This window comes from Planococcus citri, chromosome 3, assembly GCF_950023065.1.
Source record: "Planococcus citri chromosome 3, ihPlaCitr1.1, whole genome shotgun sequence".
Classification (NCBI taxonomy): Eukaryota; Metazoa; Arthropoda; class Insecta; order Hemiptera; family Pseudococcidae; genus Planococcus; species Planococcus citri.
In genome coordinates, this window is record NC_088679.1 from 21221279 (window position 1) to 21247779 (window position 26501).

Below are 26501 nucleotides of genomic sequence, written 5' to 3' on the forward strand. Positions count from 1 at the left end.
GTAGTATATACGAGATTACCGGATGTCTGCAATGTATACCGAACATGAAACTGGTTAGATGGAAAGTACCTTTATGTACCTACAGTGTGCAATGATGATGATGATGGAGCTGTACGAATGCACGCTCGCGCTGGTGGGAAGACTCGATGTTGGTTCGGGGTCTCGGAGATGTACGCGGTAAACAGGTGTTAGTAGTGTTTAATCGACATTCTCTCGCACGTGTTTCGTCGATCATCGAGTCCGAAGTTGGTGCTTCGCTATATTTGCTCATCGGCGACGTGAATTTTTTTGCTTTTGAAAAATCGGGAAAAAATGCAACGAGAAAACGATTTCGGTTCAGTGACGTTGGTATTTTCAATAATTCGGTCTAATGTTCGGTATAACGATAGATGATTTGATTTCGGTAACGTGTATTGTTGTGAGATGAATTGGTAGCGAGTTAAAAAGCTACAGACGTGAAAATGAATCGATACTTCGAAGCTTATCCTAGGGTCAGCGGTGGTATGCTGACCTTACCTCCACCCCCGTTGACGGAGCCGGATGCTACTTGGAATTCGTATAATTCGGAACCGGCAGCTAGGCTTTTAGCCGAACGTATCAAACCAGAACGTAACAGACATGGGGTTAATGTACAGAAAATGCAATGGAGACGATCCCATTGGGTGGATGGATTCCCCGAGTTGGTCAGTTCGATGACCATTGCCGACGTGAGTCCGAGATTCGCCGTCAAAAGGATCCTGATCTTGTACGAAAATGCCCAATACAGAGAAGCTGCGAATTTTATAAATCGTCTGAGCCATGGAACCTTCAAAGCGATTCTGGGACAACTTCCGATCGATGTTTTTATCGAAGCTATGCCTCATAGCGTCTCCATCTTGGAAGCTTTATACGGCAAGGTTTTCCTTTCGTCAGACCTGTGCGTTAAAGTCCTTCGCCCTGACACGGTGCTGATGCGATTAGTGAAACTATTCTCGGGCAGCACAGGTTGCGCCGAGAGATGGTTGGCGAGCACGCGAAAGCTGCTCAAAGTAATCGTGCTTTCGGAGCCGAAACTACGTAAATCTTTAATGGTCCGTCGACGTGCTTTGGATAAAGCTGTCGAAGGTTTGGGACAACACGGTCTCGTAGGCACCAGCGACGAGACATTGACGAATCTGCACGATGCTCTGAAGGTAGAATTTCAAAAACTAATCGATACTTATAAAACGGCTGTACAGAAACTAGAAGAGCTGAGCTTATCGGGACGTGGCAAAGATGGAGTCAGCAAAGGCCCAGCACCTGTGCAAGCGTCCCATCAAAGGCAACTGTCGCTGAAGCAGAACGACATACAAGAAAGACTCATCAAAAATAAGACTTTACTCAATGTCGTCGAACCAGCATTGGAGAATAAATCGCTGGCCATTTTATTGACCATATTGAAAAGGCGAGTGGAATACGATAAAGATGCCTTGTTTCAGTTTACCCAGCTCCGAAAGGAACTAGAAGCTGATGCCGATCACGTAGTTGCACCTCTTCTCATGAGATATTCTCATGCGTGCGAGCAGGTTCGTTACTATATACGATGTTTTTTTTTTTTTTTTTTAAGTGTATCTATAACATACTGTGACCAGTGTGCTTGCCCATAAGTGCGTATATACCTACCTATGTATAATCGTGGAATTTGGATCATATATTGAGCGTATATATAGATACGTTGTATCGGTCATTGCGTCCGTCCTCGTAAACCGCACGTTCTCGATATGAATACCTACTTACTCTTTTCATACCATAGCTATCGAATTGTTCACCTTTTCGATTCATGAATCTGATGATACAGCTAATGCGGTGCAATTTTTTGCACCTCGGGGGTTTCTTTCTTCGGTTTTCAATTGTTTGTTTCCAAGAATGGTATAAAAGTTGACTTTTTTTTTTTTACATCGTTGGATGAGATCTGAAGATCGTAAAGTTATATAATTAGGTACTCCTTCTATCGGCGTGCTATAAACAAATACCTCGTATTTAGAATAATATTTAACGCTTCATGACTTTATTGCGGTCATAAATGTCTTATTAGATCCAGGCACTTGACTCGAACCGTGAACCTGTAATTATTTACACTTCGATGTCTCTCATATGGGAAATTATTCCGTTTTTAATCGCAGAGTACTGCGAAATGGTGGTTTTTAGTTTGCAGTTTATTGAGAGAGAGGAGAGAAATTTAAAAAAAAAATGCATGGATACCTTTTTATATTTTTTTTAAAAGAACATATGTAACTTAAAAATGTGGACAAATTTTAATTCAATGGATAAAATCGAATAGGTACTGTAGCTCAAACATTAGAAATTATGAATGACATTATTTTGAGAAACCCTCTCTTGAGGCCTTTCCGGAGGCCCAAGAAATTCCAAATCCTAGCAATATAGTTATCTACTTTCAGCTTAATTTTCTCCTCTTCCTTCGCCTCCTCTCATCTTCATATTTACAAAATAACAGTGTTCGAAATTGAAAAATCGAACTTTGAAACAGAAAAAGATTGGATAAAAATAAGCTATCGCTATCAAAATTGAAGAATTTTAGCTGAAATCAAGGTAAATTTTTTTTGAAAAAAGGAAGATAACAGCTCTATCAAAAGATAAATATAAAACCTTTATCTGTAAATTACGCTCGAATAAAATTTGAAAATTGTTTTTTGAAATCTACTTTCAATACAAAAATTGGTTTGATTTTCCAAAAAAAAGCTATTTAAAAATTGCCATTTAAAATAATGAGAGAATTTTTTTAAAAAAAGAAACAAGATCAGTAGGTGAAAAAAAGTAAAATAATTTGGCTTTTTGAGAGCTGAAAAATTTAAAGCAAGTATTCTTCAATCTTTTTTTCCAAAATTGCAGTGGGAGGACTGAAGAGATAGGTACTGAGAAGTCAAATCTGGAAAATAAATTTATATTTGTGCTGACGATAAAAGGTCATTTGCCTACAACTCGTTAACTCCAAATAAGCTCAAAAGTTATCTCATTGAAAGAACATGTTATCCAGACCTTAGAACCAAACTTTGAGCTTCCAAAGTTTATTTTTCCATTTTTGACGAATTTTTGAAAATTATAAAAATAGCCTTTAGGTGAATTAATTTTCTACAAAAAGATTGAATTTATTATAAAATGAAAATCTGAAAATCTTTTTTTTTTTGTTTTTTGATAAATACAGTCAACTTCTGAAGCATTCAGCAGAAATTAAACATTTCTGTAGCCATTTCAAATCCCTGTAGTAGGTGTTTTAACTTGACGAACTGAAAATTTAATACAGGCATTAGTTCGATGTTTCGAATAAATTATAGGGCCGGTGGATTGCAAATTTGAGAAAACGGTTTGAAAAGTGTATTTTTCGCAAGTTGAAAATTTCAAATTAAAAAAATATATGCATAAAAATCTAAAATTGGTAATTTTTCAACAATAATGTACTCAAAACTTCCTCTGTATCCCCCAAAGTCAACTCTCCGAATCCATTGCAACCATTTTTGAGGAAATCCAAAACCTCTAACAAAAGCTGACATTTCTTCAGCCACTTCAAATTGCCCCAGAAGGCTTTGTACATATGTATGTATAATCAACTTCAGGAGCTGAAAATTTAATCCTGTCATAAATTCGGAATTCTGAATCTGTATTAGGGGCAGGAAAATCGCAAATCTGATGTTAAGGAATGTCGAACTTAGGACAATATTGGATTTTCTTCAGCTGAAAATTGATTACAACGCCTTCTGGAACGAGTTGAAATAGCATGGAGAATAGTCAGCCTTTGCCGCGGGAGGCTCCAGATCGGTTCATGAATGGTGAAAATCGATTGCTGGGGGGGGGGGGGTAGGTTGACTTTGCTACAGAAGCAGCTCCCTCGAAATGGCGAAAATCGGCATGTATACCACGACATTTTCGTAATAATTCTTCTCTTTTCGATTTTTTTTTTCAAAATGAAGGGGGGCTAGAAGCAGGGCAATGAACGTCGCACTAAAAAAATATTTTTATGAATGGGTATATGAACTCAGAGTCATCAGAAACATAATAAAAAATGGTCATCGTAATATAATTGTCAATTTTTTAAAGGAATTCAAAATTATCGGATTGGAAAAATAAGCCGCAACCGAATTAAGGAAACCTCGAGCCAATTAATACTCATCAGTTTACGCTGTTCTTTTAATTTTTTCAAAATGATACTCAAAATTGAAAACCCTTGTGCACTCCAAAATATCTAGATTCGGGGCTTTTTTGTGGGCAAACGCAGGAGGACGCAGTCCCCCCAAAGGAAAGTTCGAAAATATCGAAAAATTGCCATAAAAACTACAAATAAAACGAAATAATTTGAAAAAAAATTTTAAAAATTAATTTTGGTAACTTTTTAAAAAAATTTTGAACTTTTTTTCAGGTTAAAATTATCCAAATACAAAATCTATCAAGGTTGCCACACTGAAATTTTTGAATTATGGAGCATTAAAAAAAAATGATCAAAATTTTCTATTTCTAAAAAGGTCCAAAATGACGTAGGTACCTACAAATATCTTATAGTAAAGTGCGAAAATGAGATCAGAATTACGACGAAAATTTAAGGAAAGTTTGGAAATTGCTCTAAATTTAAAATTTAGCAATTATGTTTGTACTTTGTACCTTACTACTCACCTTCTACTTAAATTAAAACGAAACTTACTTTTTTATATTTCCAAAATTATTATTTTTTTTTTAAATAAAAAAGTAGTTTAGGTACTTCGATTTTTTTCTCAAAACACACTGGCAGGGAGGTATGAAAATTAGGGACTTGCAACTTCAATTTAACTCCTCTCCAAGGAAGGAAATACAAAAAAAGGCCTGTTTAGATCCAATTTTAAAAATTGGCCTCTAGAAAAAAAAAAGTATATGCCTATACTGATCGAATTAATGAGTAGGTAAATATTTGAATTTAGTGTTCCAAAAAACGTATAACAACGTGTTATAAAAGTCATTTTCAATCATTTTAATTTTGGTCTTTTGTGAGCTGTTCGGATCCATTTTGAAAATTGATTGGTTGGTGAAAAGTGTTATATCCTAGCATGAACGAAACCTCCCTCGTAATTATTGGTTCACTCCAGATGTAATCAGTTTTACCCACGAGCCTCGAAAAATTGACCATTTTGCGAGAAATTTGCGAATAAGTTTACGTAAAATTTTGAGGGCCAAATTAGGGAAATTTTTAGTCACCCAGGTGCCGATTTTGATCAGTTTTTTTTTCATCAGAGCATAAGGAGAATTACGAAGCAAGTCCTAAAAAAAATTTTAGCTGCCAAACAGAAAATTGAGGGTTCTATAGAATTTTGAATTTCTCAAAAGTCCAGAAATTGTATGAAATTGAAGTTCATTTTCGACACAGAAATAACAAAAAACATACTTTTGCTCCAAATTCAAAAAAAAAAAAAAAAATCGACTTTCAACTCATTCTCACAAATTCTGCACAAAAACAACAACAAACTACAAACAGCGATAAAACTGCAGTTCATCACCGATCATCACTCATGAGAACGAAATAATCTCCCCAAAACCAGTTGTCATTCCTAACGGGGCTCATTTTTTATTACCACTCGTCAAACCAGCACGTTCTATTCAAATGATTACATTTGCCTGTTTTCTAATTACGTACGAGTATAGGTTCATCAATCGTAAAAAAAATCACATAGAAATGAACCCAACGCCACCTGTTTCTTTACACGTTTAAATCGAGTTAACTTACTTAGCAGAAAATGGCTATGAAAAAAATAGACATTTTCAGGTAAACGCTTAACGCTCATCATAATACAATAATGAATTTCGTATATAGGTCAGGCATAATTAATACGATTTTTCCACGTAATACGAGCGATTAATTAGCTCATATTATGTATTACAGTAGACTCTCTGCACGTGACAAAAACGGTACCTACCTAAGTTTTTGTACTCGCGTATTATTTATCCATTTTTTAATACCTTATCTTTTCTTTTTCATAAAGTTATAATACACAACCGGTTGACTTTTTGACCTGAAGGAGAAGGTTTGTCCATGTTGTCCGGATAAGAACCTATTTTGTAGCATCTGCCTACGCCATAATATCATGTAGTGACAAATTAATTACTCTGGTAATAAGGTGCATAGGTTTATGAGCACAGTGTACCGTGAAATTGGTGATTTATATTATACAGGGTCAAAATACACAAAGATATTTTTATTAATCCGTATACTTTTTTTGGTTTACGTAGGAAGCCGATGAGATTAAGTCATTTCTACTGCAGGTTCAACTTATAAGTGGATAAGTTGACTTTTTAATATTTTTTTCTAATTAAATGAGAAGAGATACTTTGATCAAAATCTCCCAATATACCTACACATTTTTAACAACGGATACCTACTTTCGTTTCAACTCCATTCAAGTGTGTAATAGCATAGCAACATTTAACGTATATTTTAAAGTTGACCAACTTTTACTAATGATAAAAGTGATGCTGTGTAAACAGATCTACATCCTTTCTATTCTATACGAGTCAAATAATACCCTACTAATTATATTGATCATAAGACCTGGGCTATTTTCAAGCACTTTTGTTAAAGATACTTATTTTTTGTTTACCTACCTATACCTATAAGTACGAGTATTATTTCCTTTACTAATTCTGAAGCCAAATTGACCATCGAAAATTTGTTTCGCTTCGTTTCCCCGTGTTTTATATTATGAACAGATGAATCGATGGTTGCATTTAGGTGCTATACACTTATTTGAAAAAATTAGGGAAAAAAGGAAACACGAAGAAGAGTTGATATTATACATTATGATGCCCGTACAAAGTGACGATGATGAGACAAAGAGATAGCTGTACGAATGCTAGAAGAGCTCGTGTTATTACAAAAACTATATGGAACTGTTAGTTAACTGTATAACATTGTCGGGTACCTATCGTAGTGGTTTTTTTTTTCATCATAGGTAGAGGTACTCGTAGATATAGGTACGTGTACGTACAGGCACCTGTGTGTGAGAAAATAGATCGAATAAGAAGCATATGCGAGGGCATCATGTAGGTTTTCAACTTGTTAGGTTGAAGCATGCGTGAAGACTGAAGAGGTTTTATGGTGTGTATTTTGTAATGAAGCGAAAAACTTACCATGAGAGAAAAATTATTCAAAAAAAAAAAAGATTTTTTCCTGTAGTCTAATTAAGTAAGTATGAGTACGTGATTGACGGTATTATTTACCTATTTTGAGTGCCTAATGTAGTTAATGCCTGATGTGGAACTTGTGGGAAGAAAATGTGTTTCCCTCGCAAAGATGGTAAAATAATGTTCAAATTGTTGAAAAATGCAACTATAACACTGTCAATGCCTGGGACATGTCAGAGATCAGCTGATAGGCCATATTTTGCCTCGAAAAATGCTATTTGTGAGACTTTTTTTGACCATTTAAATTTTACGACAGGTTAGAAAAATCTAAGCTACAAGTCTGTTTCTCAAGATAAGAAAAGACCTCCATCGAAATCGAGTTTTCACTTACCCCCTCCCCCCTCAAAAAATTAGACGACCATGAATTTTTGAAATTTTGAAAATGGAGAATTCTTAACATTTTTTGACCTGAAGCGAATTCAGAATTGAATTACTTTTTCAAGAAAGTAAGGTGTAATAATTTAGTAAAATTTAATGCGGAAATATTTTTAAATACAGCAGTGCCAATTTTTTGATTCTTATGGCAGTTGTGACCAATTTAAAAAATGATGGAAAAATTGATGGTCTTTGTGTCTATTTTTTTCATTTTTTGAAATTGGCAATAATGACCACAAAATTGGTACCACTGATTTCCAAAATATTTCTTCAGCTTTAGAAATGATATCTTTTGATGTTTTGGCATTGGCATTATTGATGCAAAATATTCCAGAAAAAACGTATTTTCAGAACACGAATTTATCCAATAGCGATTTGAAAATTTTTCAACGAAGGCATTGGCCTTGGTCGACGTGGGCGCAGTATCTCAAATAACTTTTAGATATTTTTTGGAACTGGGCCATTTTTCCTTTTTGCTAGAGCAGGTTGAGGTGAGTATAAGGACTAGAGAACAAAAACAACAAAACGGGGTCAATATCGTCAGGTTTTATACTTTGAAATACATTCATTTTGAAATTTTCGAAATACCGGTTCAAAACATCAAAATTTCAATTTCAAACAGAAGAAATGTTCATTTTGCGAGACGCAACTGAAGGGGAGAAGGGGGGGTTACTTCCCCCGCAATTTGTCAATTTTTTTAAAAAGTCAGAAAATCTTGATAAAAGCTGAAATATTTCGGACAAAGTCAACAAAATTTTAAAATTTTTGGGCTTAATAAAGAAGCTATTTTTTTGTTCAGAAAATTAATCACGGAAATTTAAATTGATGCCTTCAATTGGGATTTGATTTTGAAAATTTGGTAATTTTTGAATTATTATTACATGGGCATGAGATGCTTACATCTCATTTTCCCCCTAAATTCTATAACTAAATTCCAACAAGTTTTCTAAATTTTTAAAATTTTTATTTTTTTTCAATTTTCAAATCAAAAACCCCAGGAGGCCAGAATGTCTGACTTTATCGCATTCCAATTTCGTTGATATGAAAAAATTTCAGTTTTACTTGTGAGCTGTCGAAGATTGTAAAAAACAGGGAATGAATAGGTACCTATTAATATTATGTTTAAATTTTTTCTCAGTGATTCCCAAAAAAGTTATTAGGTATAGTACGAAATCAAAAACGTTTTCAAATGATGAAAATTTTATATTAAATTTTGAAAAATTTTCGTTTACGTTTCGCTTGAGCAGTACTTTTACTTTTATTTTCATAAAATCATCACACCTCACGAAAAGTTTTCTGAAAATTATCTCTAATTTCGATTATTCATCTCTAAAAATCTAGTTTTGCCCCCTCCTTGAGAAAATCCTGGCTACGCACAGCTAAAAATATCTATCATAAATTTGATAGGTATGGTATCTCAAAAATTTTCTATTTGCAACCAAACAATATGTATTGAACAAACGTTAAAAATTTGACCTCCAAAAAAGTCAAAATTCTCTGCAAGTCAAAATTCCGCTTCAAAATTTTTGAAAAATTGAGAATTAGAAAAAAGTATAAAATTTTCATTTAAGAAAAATTTGGTGTTGATGTGATTGTGTATAGGCGCTTCTCATGGGCATCCGCATAACATTTGCGTACTTCATCCACATAGGGAATACTCAAATCTGCATGGATATTGTCATTATGTGAGAGAATCTGCATGCATTCACAATCATTCTCCATATGACATTTTGCCTTCTCTGTATCACCTGGCGATTAGACCTTTTTGCACAGCCCCATAGCACCAGGCCATATGTCCACATAGGTTGGATAATCTGCTTGTAGACCAGGATTTTGCAGTTCGGGTTCAGTTCCAAGTGCCTTCCAATAAGCCAATATGTGACGCAACGCGACAAAATCGACCTTCGAGCCTGAAACCAGGGATGGAAGAGCCGGGAGCGAGCCGGAGCCAGAGTCTGAAAGAGCCGGATTTTTTGAGGAGCTAGAGCCAGAGCCAAGAGCCAAATAAATGAAAGCGCAGAAAAACATCAAGAGCTCTCTTGCAAAAGAGCTCCTTATTTTACTCAAGAGAGCCATCATCATAAGGAGTCTTTAACCTGGAAAGAGCCAGAGCCGAGTGGGAGCCCACAAAATTTTTCAGGCTCTTTGGCTCCCTAAAAGTAGAGAAAAAACTTGAAAAATGCGCACAATTTTATCAAAAATTCAACTTTTAACTCACATTTGTGAAGAAAATGAAGAATTTCCAAGTTTTTTTCCTCATTGAGAAATGAAATGAAAATAAATGCAGTGTATTTTCATTTTTTTCATCGTTTTTCACGAATTTTGAACTCTAATTTAAAGAGCCAAGAGCCAGAGCTGGAGCTGGAGTGGGAGCCGAGAAATTGTAAGAGGGAGCCGAGAGTCAAAGAGCGGAGTTGGAAAGAATTTAGGAGCGAGCAAGGAGCCAAAGAGCTCATGTAAAGAAAAAGTGCCAAGAGCCAAGAGCGAGCCAGAGCTGAAACTTGCGGGGAGCTGAGCCAGAGCCAAGAGCGGGAGCCCTGAATTCAAGGCTCTTCCATCCCTGCCTGAAACAAGTTTTTTTTTTTTTTTGGTAAACTCCTCGGTCGCACTAGGCGCGGAGGGTTTAATTTATTTAAAAAGAAAAAACAATCTTAATCTTAGGGTTACTAATATTAACTACTATTAATTATTCTAGAATATAGCTATACCTTCACCCCAAGATTAAGACGAGGGACAGGAAGGGGAATGGGGGGGGGGAGAGTGAGACGGATCGTCCACCCTGGCCCAGACCCCTAGGCAGTTGCCTAAGGCTCGATCTCTGCCAAGCTCCAGGAGTCGTTATTCACTTGTACCTGTCTGACAGCAGACTGGGCCCCCAACCCGTCTCTGGGGGAAGTTTGAAGGGGGAGTGATTTCGCCTAGGGGTGATCCCAACAAGTTGGGGCCCCTAGTTATAAGACCGTGAGTACATTGGGATATTTGTGGGGTGGTCAGCGCACTTGCTGCTTGCTTCTCACCAACTGCCCACAATGAAGATTGCTATGTTTTCTATGCTAGTCTAAAGTTACTATATACAATTTTAGATATCTTGATCCAGGACTGTCTTCAAGCGCGACTTCTGGATGTTTGGATAACTTTTCTGTATTTGGGTATCAGTATTTTGGGGATTAATAAAAAAGAAAGATATTATAAAATGAAAAAGTTTAAAAAGTATACAAAAATGAATGAAAAGGTACAATATTTACAGTTATTTTTAAATATTTACGTTAAGTATTTTGAGTTTATCAGGCCATATCTAGACAAACTAAATTACACCTGAAACCCTAATTACAAACATTTACATGGACATATATATGTATAAGGTGGAGGGTGTCTATTTATAATTTATCGGCACCAACCACCTCTTACAAACTAAAATATAAAAAAGGTATATATTTACATCTTAATGCTAAAGTCTAAATCGGGAATCAGGTTGTCGCTTGGTACTGGCTACACATATCTTCTCGATTGGGTGCACACTCGGACTGTAATTGGACTAAAACAAGTTGTTGAGTTAGGGGGGGGGGGTTAAAGTTTTCAGTGCAGTTCTGCTCGTTTAGCGGAAGCACTTGCGTTCTAATCACATTCTCCGGCTCAACTGAACTAAACATAGTCTTGGATAATGTTTCTTGCCTGTTTTGTGTGAACATCACTGAGTAAAATGGTTATTTACATTGATACAGGGAGCTCAGTCGTGATTGCGCTCATTTTTTCAATTTTTTTCATTTTTTCATTATTTCAATTTTGAAAATGATCTAGAGGCGAAACAAAGCGTTCTACGAGATAAATACATCGAGCAAAGTCGTAGAGAATTAAATTTCCAAAAACCTACAAGAGGTTTATTTTTCTCCAAAATGCATAGTTTTTTCATTTTTCTCAAAAAACAAAAACCTCATGATGATTACAATAAAATTTCCGTTTTTTGAGAATAATGGAAAAACTTATGCATTTTGGAGAAAAATAAACTTCTTGTAGGTTTTTGGAAATTTAATTCTCTACAACTTTGCTTCACGCATTTTTCTCGTAGAACGCTTTGTTTCAAAGTTGAAATAATCAAAAACTCAAAAAAAAGAGCACACTTTTGACTAGATTACCATGTATATGGAACTATGCAAATCATAGTGACTTCTGGGTGGTTTTAAATAATTTTTGAATGTCCGAGTACCTACCAAAAATCTGTCAAAAAGTGAAAAATAATTTTTTAGGTCCGAAGGTCGATTTTGTCCCGTCACGTCACATACTTAGTTGCCGCACCTTTTTCTTCATCTGGTTGAACTTCATTTTCAGATGGACCTTCCATGATAATCTGGAGTCCAAGTGCATTCCCAGGTATTTAGCTGAGTCAAACCCTCATAGAGCTGTTGGCATGACAAAGAGTGAAGAGCACGTGCCTTGACTTTTGATGATTAAGGGCAGTCCTCCATTTTCTTGTCCAATTGTAAATTTTTTCCAGTGACATTTGCTGCACGTTGTTGGCACTGTTCTGGTCTCTGCTCACAGCCAAGACTGCGGTATCATCTGCAAACGTTGCTGTGGTAGTAGTACATATTATCAGTAGAGAGATCTTAAGTATATACTATATAGCTGGTATAGGAGGGGACCAAGTACACTACCTTGTGGTACTCCAGCCTGGATCTCACCAAATTGTGACAAGCCCTCTTCATGACTGACTCTAAATCGCATCTCCTTCAAGTATGACTCAATCAGTTGACAAAGGTTGCCTGGAAGAATTTTTGATAACTTGTAAATCAGTCCGTTGTGCCGGACTGTATCAAATGCCTTTGCAACATCCAAAAACACAGCGGAGCAAATCTTTTTCTCCTCCAACGCATTTTTGATGATGGTAACTACCCGATGAACCTGATCAATGGTTGGGTGTCTTTTCCTGAGGGGTATAGGGGAGAGGGAGGATGATTTGGACAGTTGCTGGTTTGACAAGTTGGTTTGATTTTTTTTGACGGGGTTTTGACTATTATGTGGCAATGACGTACCATAACTGATATTTGACAACATTTACTGGATACCAACTCGTGTGATAAAAATATTTCAGCTTTTGTTTTGAAGTGGTGTTTTTGGAAAAAAAATTTGTCTCACATTTTGAGCTCCTGAAACATAACCGTGAGTAATTTCGTCAAGGGCCCAAGTAAAATGAAATCTCTGATTCCTTCTCATCAATAATCACTAATTACCTTTTCGTGAAAAGCTGATACTTTTTTCCCACAGACAGTTCAAGTAGAAATGACATGGTGAGGATGTTTTGGACACTGCAATTAATTGGTGTTAATTTGTTATGTTTGGGTGTAAGAATGCCTCAGTTTTATCTGACAAATCCAGGAAAGGCTTTTAATGAGTCTGGAATGATGAATGCTAATCAAGAACAATTTGAAGTTGCCTCCTGAAAATATGTCGAATCGAGCAGGCCAGCACTGGCTGAAAAATATGGTATAAAAAAGTTGACTCTTCAACATTGCCTCACTAATATTAAAAACAATCCGAGTCAACTGAAATTGTGTGAAATTGTGGACAGATACTGACAATTGATTTCTAATGGATTGAAATTTGGGATTTCCAAAAATAAACATTCAAAAAAACGTCTTTTCTCAGGATGTCCAAAACATCCACCCAAAATGGTGTTTTTTCAAAGTCCAATGGTTTGTTCAGTTTGCAACTTAAAAGTTTTTCTAGTAAGTCAAAATGTGTGCGTTGAGATCCTCTTTCAAATGAGACCAACCCCACCTTTCTAGGTGTTTCCTATCGCTTGTAATTTCAAATCAAAGAAAAGTGACAAAGTGTCCAAAACATCCTCCCTCTCCCCTATTTTCACCAACCAAAGAAAGTATTCTTTTGATCAGTAGTTTTTCAAATATTTTTGAGATAGTTGGTAGCAACAAGATTGGCCTATGATTTAACATCATCACTCATCAGCAGGTTTGTCAGGTTTTTTGATCATTATTATTTTCTCCACCTCGAAGCTACTAGGCACATTAAAAAATTGGGCTTCATTTCTTTTTCCTCAAAACCAAGTAGATAAGTAAGTGAGTACCTTCTGTATTGGTTTTTGAAACCGGGTCGAAATCATGCAAATGGGTTTCAAAACTCATCTGCTTTAGTGTTTGGAATAGCATAAAATGTATTTATTGCATACCCAATACCTACTTTTCCAGGGATTTTTTAATTTTTTAATTTTATTTAGCTTATTATTTCTTTTAAGTATTTGATTTTTTTTCACTGAAAGTAAATCATGCACTTTGGAAATTTGATTTTGTTCTTCAAATTACCTGATATTTTTTTTAAAAATTCCCATTTTGAAAATCAATTTCGACTCAGCCGAGGTATATAACTGCCTTCCAGCTCTCTCAACAGTTGGTATATACCCACCTTAATCAAAGATCAAATTCATCTTAGAATATTATAAACCCATAAAATAATGACAGGTATTCATCGAAACCATGTCTGAATCGGAACACAATAGCTTAAAACATTGCAAAAAACATACTTCCCGTCTGACTTCACATTTTTATTTGTGCCAACTCACGACTAGGTAAGACCTATACGAGTATGTAGTACCTATAACGCAGTATGAGATACATAATAAATGCGCCTAATTGCGGCGTGTGTAGAACATAGCCCATTTTAAAGTACTGATATATGACCTGTAATATGCATTTTCTCACACCACACGAGCTCGCATCATTAGCCCAATGGATTTCATAATAGCAGAATGTAACGTCAGCGTGTGTAATCTAATTTCCGCTAATTTAAGGAAATAAATTATTATGTAAGAACGTACAACACACAGCAAAACCCTAGATCTAAATGTACACAAAAAAAAAAGGCTTCAACAAAACAATCTATTTCCCTAGATACACGTAAGTGTTTACGTATGTAGATAGATATGATTGTGATGTTCATCCTAAAAAAAGCGTATCAGAAGAAGGGGCCAGGGAGCTGGAAAAAGAGGCAAATTGTGCGAAACAGGAAGCGCAATATTTAAAATTTTTAATCGCGAAAGAAGCAAGCAGCGGTGAAGAATGTGGTGCGGCATCGCATCGCATCTCATCGAATACATACATACGTATATAAGTAAACACAGTTACAATTCCGCAGGTAGGTGAAGGTGAAGAACACACATCTTGATGTTGCGATTGTTTGAAAACCAGTTAAAGTTCACTGTAAGGATTTTATGGCTTGAGGAAACGTTTACACGAATTTAGAACATGAATAATGATGAACATCTGAAGTCTGCGCGAGCAAACGCGTGTATTCGCCGAGATCTTCCACTATTCCAGTTCCAGCAGAGTCGAGTATTGCCTCGAGTGTTTCTTGGGTGTTTGATTAATGCTGTTCGAGCGAGTGAATTGTTTTTATCGTGATTTTTAAACGAGTGATTGGTCGAGAAAGCGTATTTTTCAACTGGTGTATTTGAGCTTTAAAGGGCCGGTGAAGGCGAACTAATCGGTTAATTTTTTTCGTGAGAGAAATTTTCATTAGAAAATGGGTCAAATTTTTGAGTTACAAATTTCACGATTATTATTGGTGAAATGTTTTTGAGAATGATTTTTTTCAAACTACGTTGCACCTCCACCTCCCACAAAAAATCACAGTGGTGAAAAATTATCTTCGAAAAATTAAGAAAAATAGCCAAAAACTTATAAAAATTTTTTCAACTTTTTTGAAATTCGCACTAATGGCGAAATAATTGGCATCTCTACGTTCTAAAATATTTCTCCAGTTTTAGAATGATATACTCGTATCTTTCAATATTTTGGCATAATTAGTGCGAAATAAGTGGGTATTTGCGAAGAAAGAATGTTTAAAGTACGAATTTATCCAAAAATGAGCGATTTGTTAATTTTCAACCGTTCAGTAGAACCTTACAAGTGGTCTTGGATTTTGATGGCAACAGCATAAATCGATTAGAGAATCTCAAGAATCTCAAATACTTTCATTTTGGACTGGGCCATTTTTCTGAAACAGGTTGGTAGGAGCTGGACGAAAAAACCACAATATTTTTGAATTCCCTCTCTTTGAAGATTCGTTAACCCCTTCCCCCCGGCCCCTTCCCCAGAAGCACCTCCGGATCTAAAACATTTTCTGAGTAACTTTCAACTCAAAATGAAGGTCTCTGTTGAATTTGCTAAAAATCTGCCAATTTTTTTTCGCAATCCACCTTACTGTGCTATTTTGCAAAAAAAAAAAAAGAAAAATTGAAAATCGGTTTATGCCCTATTTTTGATCTAGATCAATTGGAGTTGGTTTTAATCCATTTTGGAGTTTTCAGCATCTTTTTGGGGAACTTCCAAAACTTGGCTTTTGCACAGTTTCCCTTTTTTTGTGAAAATTTTCGGAATTGTGAAAATCGAAAATACAGAAAAAAATAACCCCATTTTTTTGTAATATGAGCAGGAAAAGTTGCATTTGGGGTCATTTTTCAGAATTTTTGAACAGTGACGAGACGGAGGGAAAAATTTCATTTTACAACTTTTCTAACAAGTTTATTTTTTACAAGTAATTTATCATCGAGGTCGATCCACATAAAAAAATATTTAAAATAGTTTTCGTCGATCCCAAATGTAAAAAACTTGGCAATTTGGCTAAAAATGACCGAGAAAAAAGTACGTTTCAGGGTTTTCTCAACTCAATACTTAATCATGATTTCGGTGACAGTTTGAATTTTTAGTGCAGAAAATGAGAAGTTCTGCTGCTATGTAGGTAGGTATACCTATATATACAATCTACATCCATTTTTGGAAATAGAAAAAATTGAAAAACTCATTTTTTATCCTGAAATACAACTTAAGGATTCTAGATTTTTATTTTGAGCAACTGAAATGCCGAATCGTCCTAAATGCATTCTTTTTGAAATTATTCTACACAATTTTTCAAAATCTGCAGATTCTGTAAATCCAAACACACTTACTTAACGTTGATTTTTTTTTTTCAAAATTGCAAAAGTGATTTTAGATGTTTAAACAGCCGAAAAAAAATTCCAAAAAAATTGGTGTCATTTGTACCTACTGGGAACCTTCAACGTGAAAATCCAATACTCTTATGGCAAAGCGTGTTTTTTTTCATTTCTAACTCAGAGTTGATGATTAACTTGAGCACTTGTAATTTCGGTTGGTGCTTGTGGAAAGCCTCCTCTCGATCTTGCTAACAAAATGGCAGCCATTTTGATGAACAGGTCAGCCAAAATCACAGATTTTGCTTTTCAACATGTGACTTAGACAGTATTTTTCTAACTGGACGAAGCTAGATCGAAACATCATGCAAAAATTCACCATCAGCAAAAATTTGAAGAGCTAAAGTGCATTTTTTGGTTTTTGGTGAATTTTTGAAAATCAAATTTAAACCAAAAATGAGAGAAAAATCAAAATTTTACCAAATTGACCTGGAAAGCTGAAATTCGAGATATGTATACTCTATTTTTGACATCGCAAATGGATTGGAAATGGTTTCAAACCGTTTTGAGCAGTCCTGGAACCTCCAGCAGATTTTTGACACTAAATTTCCCAACATTTTTATAAAATGAAGTTGGGCGCCTTCTAGTGAGTTTAAGTCATTCTAGAGCCTCCAACAGATTTTTTCAACTTGAAATTTCCACAAAATTTCATCAAATGCAGTTGAAAAGCCAAAATTCATTCGGTAAACTATTTTCAATACGCTATGAAGTCAACATTAGGTAGATTTCAAGTCATTTTGGAGCCTCCAGTAAATTTTTTCAACTTGTTATTTCGACAAAATTTCATTAAAATGGAGTTAGAAAGCCAAAATGCCTATTTTTTGGGAATCTCAAGTTTAAAAAATCTATTGGAGGCTCCAAGAATTCTCAAAGAGTCGCTGGAGGCTCCAAAATTGACTCAAATTCTTCAGCAGTCGACTTGATAGTGTCTTCAAGTTGAAGCTCAGCTCAAATTTTAAATTTTCAACTTCTTTTGATGAAATCTTGTGGGAATTCAAGTTTCAAAAATCTGCTGGAGGCTGCAGAATTGCTCAAAACTGTTTGAAATTGGTCCAATCGATTTGACAGGTTTAAAATAAAGTATATCCCAAATTTCAGTTTTCTAGGTCAATTTTGTAATATTTTGATTCCCCCCCCCCCCTCATTGTTGGCTACCCTAAATTTGACCTTCAAAAATTCACCAAAAATCGAAAAACCCACTTTATAGCACTTGAAATCCTCGCTGGTGGTAAATTTTTGCATGCTCTTTCGATCTACCTTCATCCACTTCAAAAACATTCGTGCGAATCAAAATAGCCGCCATTTTATTAGTAAGGCCAACGTTCTTTTGGCAAGTTTGCTTTAAAATGTTCCTTAGGATGTCTCCTTTAAGATAAAAGTTGTCCCAGAGGATCGGTGGGGAGGGGGGGTGATGAAATTATTCCTACTGTTGCATGCCAACTAATCATACGATCGAAAGTTCTCATTTTCAATTTTTTTGTGTTGGCCTCTTCAGACTCCAGAATAATTTAAAATTCATTGAAAAAAATTTAAAACTGGCTGTAAGTTTCAGAATAGGTCAATATTGGCTGTTTTCGAGTTGGAACGGTTGAAATGAGCAGCTGTTCCATTTCCTTGAAAACAATTCATTACAAAGTTCGCCATAAAATTCAAAAATAAACCCCCGCCCCTAAAATTTTGGTTATGAAGGTTAAACTTTATACGTGTACAACTGTATGCTTTTTCGATCTTGCTTGGTTTCGAATTGAATAAATCATCTCTATGGCTGCTGAAAGTTGCCTAATAGCTTGTAATTTGTTATTGGGTGTTAATTGGTGGTCTCAATGGATTAATAGGATATAGGGACCTCTACAATATTCTGCCCAATATTAAATCTACTATCTCTCGCATTCTATTTCCCTTCTCCTTTCTTTTTGACATTTCCCATTCAAGATTTTTGATTGAAAAAACATTTTTTTTTTACTGCGGATATCTCGAAGTCGAAATTCTTGTATTTTTCTTCAAGTAGGTAGGTACCTACTCTTAAAAACATAACCAAAGTCCAAAATCAAACTTATTATAATCAAATAAAAATAACAATAATAACATGAATTCATTCAATTACATTTTCTCATAAACTGCTCGTAATAAATAAGCGAATAACGACTCGTCGACTCATTGGTTCGTTGATCTTGTTACGCGTTGTGATAATTATCTCTGGTAGTGGTTTTTTCTTTCCTCTTTCTTCTTGTTTAAAAGTACATGTCATCTTCTCACACGTATGTCGTATAAAAACTTAGGTACCTAACTACCTACTCTTGTACTTATACACTGCTAGGTTTTTTCGGCCATTGTTCACATGTTAACCGCATTGTACAAATACACGGATGATCCAATTAATTCGGCGGCTCGTTCTAAATGTATAATAAAAAATAAAAATAAAAAAACAACAGCAATAATAACAATAATAATAAAATTAACTCGCGAACAAAGTTGCAAAGCGAGCAGCGAATATGTAATACTTGATTAATGCGAGGAAATTAATCGCCAAGACTTCCGGAAAAACCTACCTAATTTCCAGGTTTACAGTTAAAAGTGCAACATACTTAGATTTGAATACGTGATATTGTGTATGCAGCGAGGATGAAGACCAACTGTGAATACATAAACGTGCAATTGTAGGTAGGTAGGTACCGTAGGATGTAGGAACTTGGAGACTGGATGAGTGGAGACAAATGACAATAAGAAGTGTAATCTGATGGTGTTTTGTTGGAGTAGGTTGTATGAAATCTAACGAGGTTATCAAAATAATTACTTACCAGTAGAGATGATGATAATGATAATGGTAATTGAGAAATTAGATTGCGAAGATCATTCGAGTGTTTTAAATTGATTGCAAAGTTTACACCTGAAGTTCAAATCTACGTACCTCTACCTACCTAGCTTGGGAAGTTGGGAAATACTTACCTACATATTATATTTTTTGTTCAAGTTGAAAAAATTAAAACAAAAATATCTCATATCTGTAGAGTGTAGGGCACTAATATCTGTGCCTATTTTCAGAATGTATTTCATATTTTTCTCATTCTACGTTGTATTAATTTACAGGTGTTGGAACTGATGAAAGAAGTTGCTGAAGATGAAGATTCGAGTGATATTTCCGGCTACCACTCGGACTCGGATAGTGCCATTATGATGTCTGGTAATTCGCCTTACGTCAGTAAACGTGCCAGACATAATTTCTTAACGAGATCAGGTACGAATAAGAAGACGAGATGAATCGTCGTGTACGTCGAGTTTAATCTCTATTTAAAATATTTTGACAAATGAGTATAACTCTCACAATGGTCTCGTCGGGTCTCGTCTGCGTTCGCTATGTCATAAGTACATATAAAGAATAATATAAAATTTAACTTGTAAATTAACACGCGTCATTTTTGTAATTCGTACGAGTACGATTGCAGAATAGCGCCGCGATTTGAATTATTTTTGTGGTTTTGGTTGAATATGAACCAACGTAGGTCTATATATGTAGGTATAGGTGTAGGTATACTCATACAAAGTCACGTAGCTTCAGATTGCTTTTTATTAGGTTGTTGTCCCGCGTGTAATATATGAGAAAATGTGACCGCCACTTTTTAAATTGCGTTGAAAAAAATTAATCTAGGTGCGATCAAAATGGCTTGGTGAAATTCCTACGCGAATTTTTCCTAGAAAGGTTTCCACTCTGGTGCATCTCTAAAATGTATCTATTAAATATGTCTACCAATGTGGGTTGGAAGAACAAACCGTGCTATAGTTTTCCCATTTTTATATATGAAGAGAGAATTTTTCTCACTTTATGGTGCAGGTAGATGGATAGATATTATTTTATGAAGTCAGAATGTTCGTGGTTTTAGGTGCAGAATTATGGAATAGGTTTTTCAAGTAGATGGTCGTGGGGAATCATTGAACATAAAAGTAGACATCAATACTCAAATTTTAAGCCATCGATGAGCATTTTAGATCAATAACTTTCGGAGCTGTGAGGAAATTGAAAGGTGTTTATTCACCCCCAGAATTATGACAATTACAGTACAGAGGACGAGTTGCAATATCTTTGCACTTTCGCAGCTCCGTTTTTATATTTAGTGATTTTTTCACATATAAAAATGTGAATAAGTTTGCCTAACGTGGGATTCGAAGGGACAAAGACGTAGGTAGTATTTTTCGAACATTACAACCATTCATTATCAGACTGAATCGAGCCAGGAATTTTTTTGATTTTATTTTCAGCAAATAAAGATCTGTAATAAGTGCCACAGAATACCTGATGTGAAAAAATCAATTATTTTTGGAGAAGAGTCAGATTGAAAAAATGAATGAAAATCGAAATCAACTTCTTTAAAAACTAAACAATTTATGAGTCACGCAATTCCTTTTTTTTTTTTTTTTTTTTTTTTTAATTTGATGGCTCATTTAAGGACTTAGCAGACTTATACTAATAAACCAAGTTTAAATTCGGAATCAGTATACTTTTGAAAGCCCATTTTTTTAAAATGGAGGGGCTTTATTATGGAGCTTAAAGAGCACTATTTATGGAAAAAATATCGAAATCCGAAATTGATGTTTTATCAAAAACCTAACGAACGATATGTCTCCTTATTTTTATTTTTTTAAATTTTGGATTACCTAAATATTTTTCAGATTTAAATTAAAAACTTATTTTCAGAAAAAGTTTGAAATTTCAAAAAAAAAAAAGAGTAGGTACCTACTTAAATTGGCTCAAGCCAAGTGAAAACAAAAACTTGAAAAATTTCACAATCCGCTATTCAAGCAGTAAAACAACAATACTTTCGATGTATTGTATCAATTATTTCACTTTTCAAATTTTGAGAAGTGCTATAGTCGGGGAGCCCGCATAAGGATCTATTGCACCCTCCGTCGATCCTCCGGGACAACTTTTTTCTTAAAGGGCGAGTCCTAAGGAACATTTCTAGCCCTTGTCCTCAAACAAAAAAGTGGCCCTACTTACAAAATGTCGGCCATTTTGATTGACAGGTCAGCCGAAATCGCAGATTTTGCGTTCCAACATGGGACTTGCACGAAATTTTTTGAACCTTCGAAAGATCAAGCAAAAATTTATCACCTGTCAAAATTTCAAGTGCTAAAATGCCTTTTTCGATTTTTGGTAAATTTTTGAAAATCAAATTTGAGCAAAAAATTAGGGAAAAAATCAAAATTTTACCAAATTGTTCAAGAAAGCTGAAATTTGAGATATACCCTATTTTCGACATGCCAAATCGATTGGAACCTGTTTTAAACCGTTTTGAGCAGTTCTGGGGCCTCCAGCAGATTTTTGAAACTCGAACTTCCCACAAAATTTCATCAAATGGAGCTGGAAAGTCGAAATTTACCCTGCGAACTAATTTCAATACACCACGAAGTCAACTGCAGGTGAATTTCAAGTCGTTTTGGAGCCTCCAGCAACTTTTTGAAAATTACTGAAGCCTCCAGTAGATTTTTGAATTTTCAACTGTCTGAATTTCTGTTTAATTAAGTACTGTATTTTGGCTTCGTACTTGCACTTTTGACGGATTTTTCACTTTTTGAATATTTTTGAAGTGTGCTATTGAGTATTGATCCTTAAAGAAAAGGAAAAAAGTGAAAAATTGCAAACAATCAAAAACAATGATGTGGGTATCAAAATACAGATTTTTGAATGCGCTGCGATCCCCATTCTGAAACTTCTCCAACCCCAAAAATAAAATTGAATCTTTCGAGAGAACTAAGAGCTCAAAATTTCCAAAAATGCAATATATGTGGATATCGAATTACTGGTTTTCAAATGCACTGATTCTGACTCTGAAATTTGTACAATTCCTAAATAAAAATTAAGTCATTCATAAATTGTTCTGAAGGGGAGCTTGAGTCACAAAATTTTGGAAAATACTACGTGGGTATCAAATTATAAATTTTTGAAGATGTTGATTCTCATTCTGATTATGATCCAAAGTGGTCTTTAGAGCCTGAAATGTTGAGAAAAGTAAATGCAATGTAGGTATGGATATCAAATTATATGTTATTGAAGGCACTGATTCTGATTCTCATACTGGCCTCAAAATCAAAATCGAGTCTGTCCAAAATTTCAAACAAATCAATCAATTTTGATTTTGTGGGGTCGAACGGATTTTATAATCAGAATCAGCGTCCCTGAACATCTAAAATCGAAAAACCATCAAAAACTAAAGTTTTAGTTTTCAGATTGAATTTTTCAAAATTTCACAATTCTGTAGTCTCCTTCATGGGCACTAGAAGGCTCAATTTTGATTTTAAGATCAAACTGATTTCAGAAATTCAGAATCTAAATTACCGTCCCTACAAACCATGTATGTTGATACCCATCACATTTTATGAGATTCTGTTCTCATTTAAGCCTTTTTAAAGGATAATTACTTATTTTTGGTTTTGGGGTCAAACCAGCTTTAGAGACGAGATTAGAGCCTTCGAATTTATATTTTAATAGATACTTACTATTGTTGAATTTTTTTTTAATTATGACCCCCTCCCTCTCTCCCTCGTGGGCACTGGAAGGCTTAATTTTGATTTCGGAGTCAAACTGATTTCAGAATCCGAATTAGCGTTCCTGAAAACCGGTATTTCGATATCGACCCGTATCGTATTTTATGAGATTCTGCGATTCAGATCCTCTTTTAGTGAAACTTATTTTTGGTTTTGGTGTCTAAAGAGTTTTTTAGTCAGGCTTATATTTATAATTTAACATCCTAAATGCATTTAGCTTCTCTCAGGGGCTCTGAAAGAATTAGTTTTGATGGTGGGGGTGGAGGAGGGGGAGGTCAAATTGATTTCAGAACTTCAATCAGAGTTCCTGAAAAACTTCGATACTTACCCATATTGCATTTCATCAACTCAAGTTTTCAGTCAAGTATTGAAATTCAAATTTTTGATTTTTGATTTATCATTTTACTTACTATAAAATATACATACAAGAAGCCAAGAATTAAATGTTTTGAATAAGGTATACTTAGTTCAACACATGCTTATTTTTGTCATTTTGAAGTTTTCAATGGATTTTTCATATTTCTTCAGAAGAGTTTTAATTCTAACTAGCAGAGCAGCAATACAAAATAGAATTATTGTTAAAATCATAATCGAACTGAAAATCAATTTCAACAATTTTTGGATCATGTTGCAGTCCTCAGATTGCAATGCTCTCATCTGGGATTTAATTTTTGTTGGTTATAAAATTATATGTCTCAAACCTTAACTGGATTTTTTTTTTCAAAAATCGCGCTCGTGAAAGAATTCCTCGAACTTTTAAAAAACAGTGAAAGCAAGATGATTATAGAACGAAGAAATCTACCTAAGAAACATGTTTAAAATTGATTCTCCTCAAAAATCAGACGAGCAATACCTTTCTATTTTAGTTAGATAGGCAGGCACATAACTACTTATGTTGATTTCATCATCGCGAAAAAAAAAGGAACTAATAATTAAATATAGTACCTATCTGTATCCTATATACTAGGTTTGTTTTTTTTTCTCTGCAAAGTTTGTAAAAACTCTCACGTTAATTAATACATTGTAACATACCTGTTAGGCGATGTTACCTAGCTGGGTATCATAGTGATGGAAGTTTTATTAAAATAACTCTTCGGTAATTTCACGCGGTATTAACGTTTAATTATATAATTTTGTTTTATTTACAGTGAGATCCAGCAGTAATTGTAGCGCGAGAACAAGATTAATATTAAGTACCGGCTCGAGTTCGGAGAGTCCACCGGAACAAAATTCAACGACAGGTAAATTGTTTTTGAAAATGTTTAAATACGACCAAGTCTGCAGGTAATTACTACCTATGATGTTAGTGTACTTATCTATGTAAGTACTTATAATGTATGTACAGCTGTCTTCTTGGGTTCGTTTACATCTAATTATCTAATTTTACACTTTCAATTTCAATCAAATTCGATATTTTTCACTCTCAGTTTTTTGATGCAGATTCATCATTACAACTTGTAATTACACCATTATTAAAATTCACGTGTACTATATTTCGGTTCCGCTGGATTGCATACTTCCACGTCTAGGTTCTGTTTTGAAAAATGTCGAATAAGTTGCATATTCTATGCCGTTTTATAGAAAGTAAATATACTTACCTACGAATGAGGAAAAGTTGTATGTAATGCTGATAAAATATTTTATGAATGGATATTTTATGTATTATCGTCTTATCAATAACAGATTTTAATTAATTCGTGGTAATTTTATCGACTATTGATTTTAATTTATTCGTATTATTAATTATCGATATTTTTCTCGTAGGTACGACTTGGGATTGGTCAACGGAAAAGCCTCCGGAAATAGAGGTTACCAACGTATGCCCAAATTGTGGTCCACAGTCGTCTTTAATCAACCCTCAAAACAGCAGGGAGCTTATATCCCTTCAAGCTGAATTGGAAACTACTAAAGCCGAACTGGAAAGAGCTAAAGCCAGGGTTGAATCGTTGACTAAATCTTTACATCACGTGCCAATGCAAAAGTAACTAATCGTCGTACTTCATTCTTATCACCTGCAATTCAAATTTCAAATTATGCAGTAATTTGAAAAAATAAAAAATGATGTCATTAATTAATTTTAATTTTTGTGCAGAGAATTAAGCGCTCCTCGATTAGTGCGATGCTATGGGAACTTGTATTCTCAAGGACGAGTGAATGCTCTAGAAGCTTTGGATGCGATACCACAACTTCACGGAGCTTCTGAATTGAAATCTAAAATTTTATTCTCTATCGTTGTGGTAGGTATTGTTAATGGTATTCTGAAAGATAGATGTAATATAGGCAAAAGAGACAAAGAGTGAAATTAAAAAAAAAAAAAAAAAAAAAAAAAAATGGAATAAGAAATTTGAAATGATTTTGATTTTTGAAAGGGGCAGGTAAAAGTCAACTGAACATTTTTGAGAAGATAATTATCTATCTAAAAAAAAATTGAAGAAGATATTTCATAGAATTCAAGACAAATTGACAAATTCAAATTTTTTACAATCATAAATCATCAAATTAGGCTACAAAATGTTTTTTAGGTATATGTTTTTATGAAGGTACCTACTCAATGTCTTAAAAATATTTGAATGATTGATAAATTAACATAATATTTTAAACTTCCAGCTGGCTTTTCGATCAGCTCAAGCGTTACTTTCGCAAAAGAAAGATCAAGTGAAGCAATTACTTTTCAGTCCAACGCCTCCAAGTACTTCCCAAACCGAATTAGAGACTGCCATAACAACTTATTTACGTCGAACTGTCGACACATTCGATATTACACCGTGTATCGAGGTATAGATCAACCATCGATGAATCAGTTCGATGCATAATCTTTTTCTTTGATTTTATTTATATCTTTCTTCGAAATTTCAGGAAGTCAGTACTCAGCTTTGGGCTACATTGTACGACTATCCTTGTTTGAAATCATGCACCGGGTTACTGCAGTATATCAAAGATTCGGTACGATTGGCTTGGGCTTTAAGTAACCAAGTAAGTAAAGCACTGGTAAATCAGTTGAAGAATTATTCAAGTTTAAAAAATAAATTGGAACTGCACTAATTAACAAATGTTTAATGTTGAATAGACTCCTTGTTACGTATTGGAATACGAACAAAGAATATATCGTCAAGACGTACACGTACGTTTTCATACTTCGAAGAACGATAATGACCAAATTCGTACGTACTTGTGGCCTGCGCTTTTAGAAGGTCACGGCGGAGCTTGTGTTCATAAAGCTGTTGTACTTACGTAATTTTCTTTAAAATTTCGTGTCAAGTAATTTATTATACCTATATTATTTTGTTAAATAATTGTGTATGAATATTTTTTTTACACTATTGTAATGTATTTTTTTTTATACGAATACGAATAAAATCGAATACAAATTTTTATTTATTATTACCCTTTCTCATTGAATTCTATACTC

The 26501-nt window shown here is 34.6% G+C and overlaps 1 protein-coding gene across 1 annotated transcript; it reads left to right on the forward strand.

Annotated features, from left to right (window-relative positions):
• The first annotated feature begins 76 nt into the window (after positions 1-76).
• On the forward strand, positions 77-26466 carry LOC135838697 (uncharacterized). The gene is made up of 8 exons (XM_065354428.1): positions 77-1544; positions 19640-19787; positions 24241-24333; positions 24857-25073; positions 25185-25329; positions 25700-25867; positions 25949-26065; positions 26160-26466. Exons 1-8 carry the CDS (start codon positions 462-464, stop codon positions 26325-26327), a joined length of 2139 nt encoding a protein of 712 aa, XP_065210500.1. The 5' UTR covers positions 77-461; the 3' UTR covers positions 26328-26466.
• The last annotated feature ends 35 nt before the right edge of the window (positions 26467-26501 follow it).

Excerpts from the sequence above, each read along its gene's own strand:
- LOC135838697 (XM_065354428.1), top strand. The coding sequence starts at position 462 with ATGAATCGATACTTCGAAGCTTATCCTAGGGTCAGCGGTGGTATGCTG. Across the intron at positions 25,074-25,184 it reads CATCACGTGCCAATGCAAAA|AGAATTAAGCGCTCCTCGAT; the intron begins GTAACTAATCGT and ends ATTTTTGTGCAG. Across the intron at positions 25,868-25,948 it reads ATATTACACCGTGTATCGAG|GAAGTCAGTACTCAGCTTTG; the intron begins GTATAGATCAAC and ends TCGAAATTTCAG.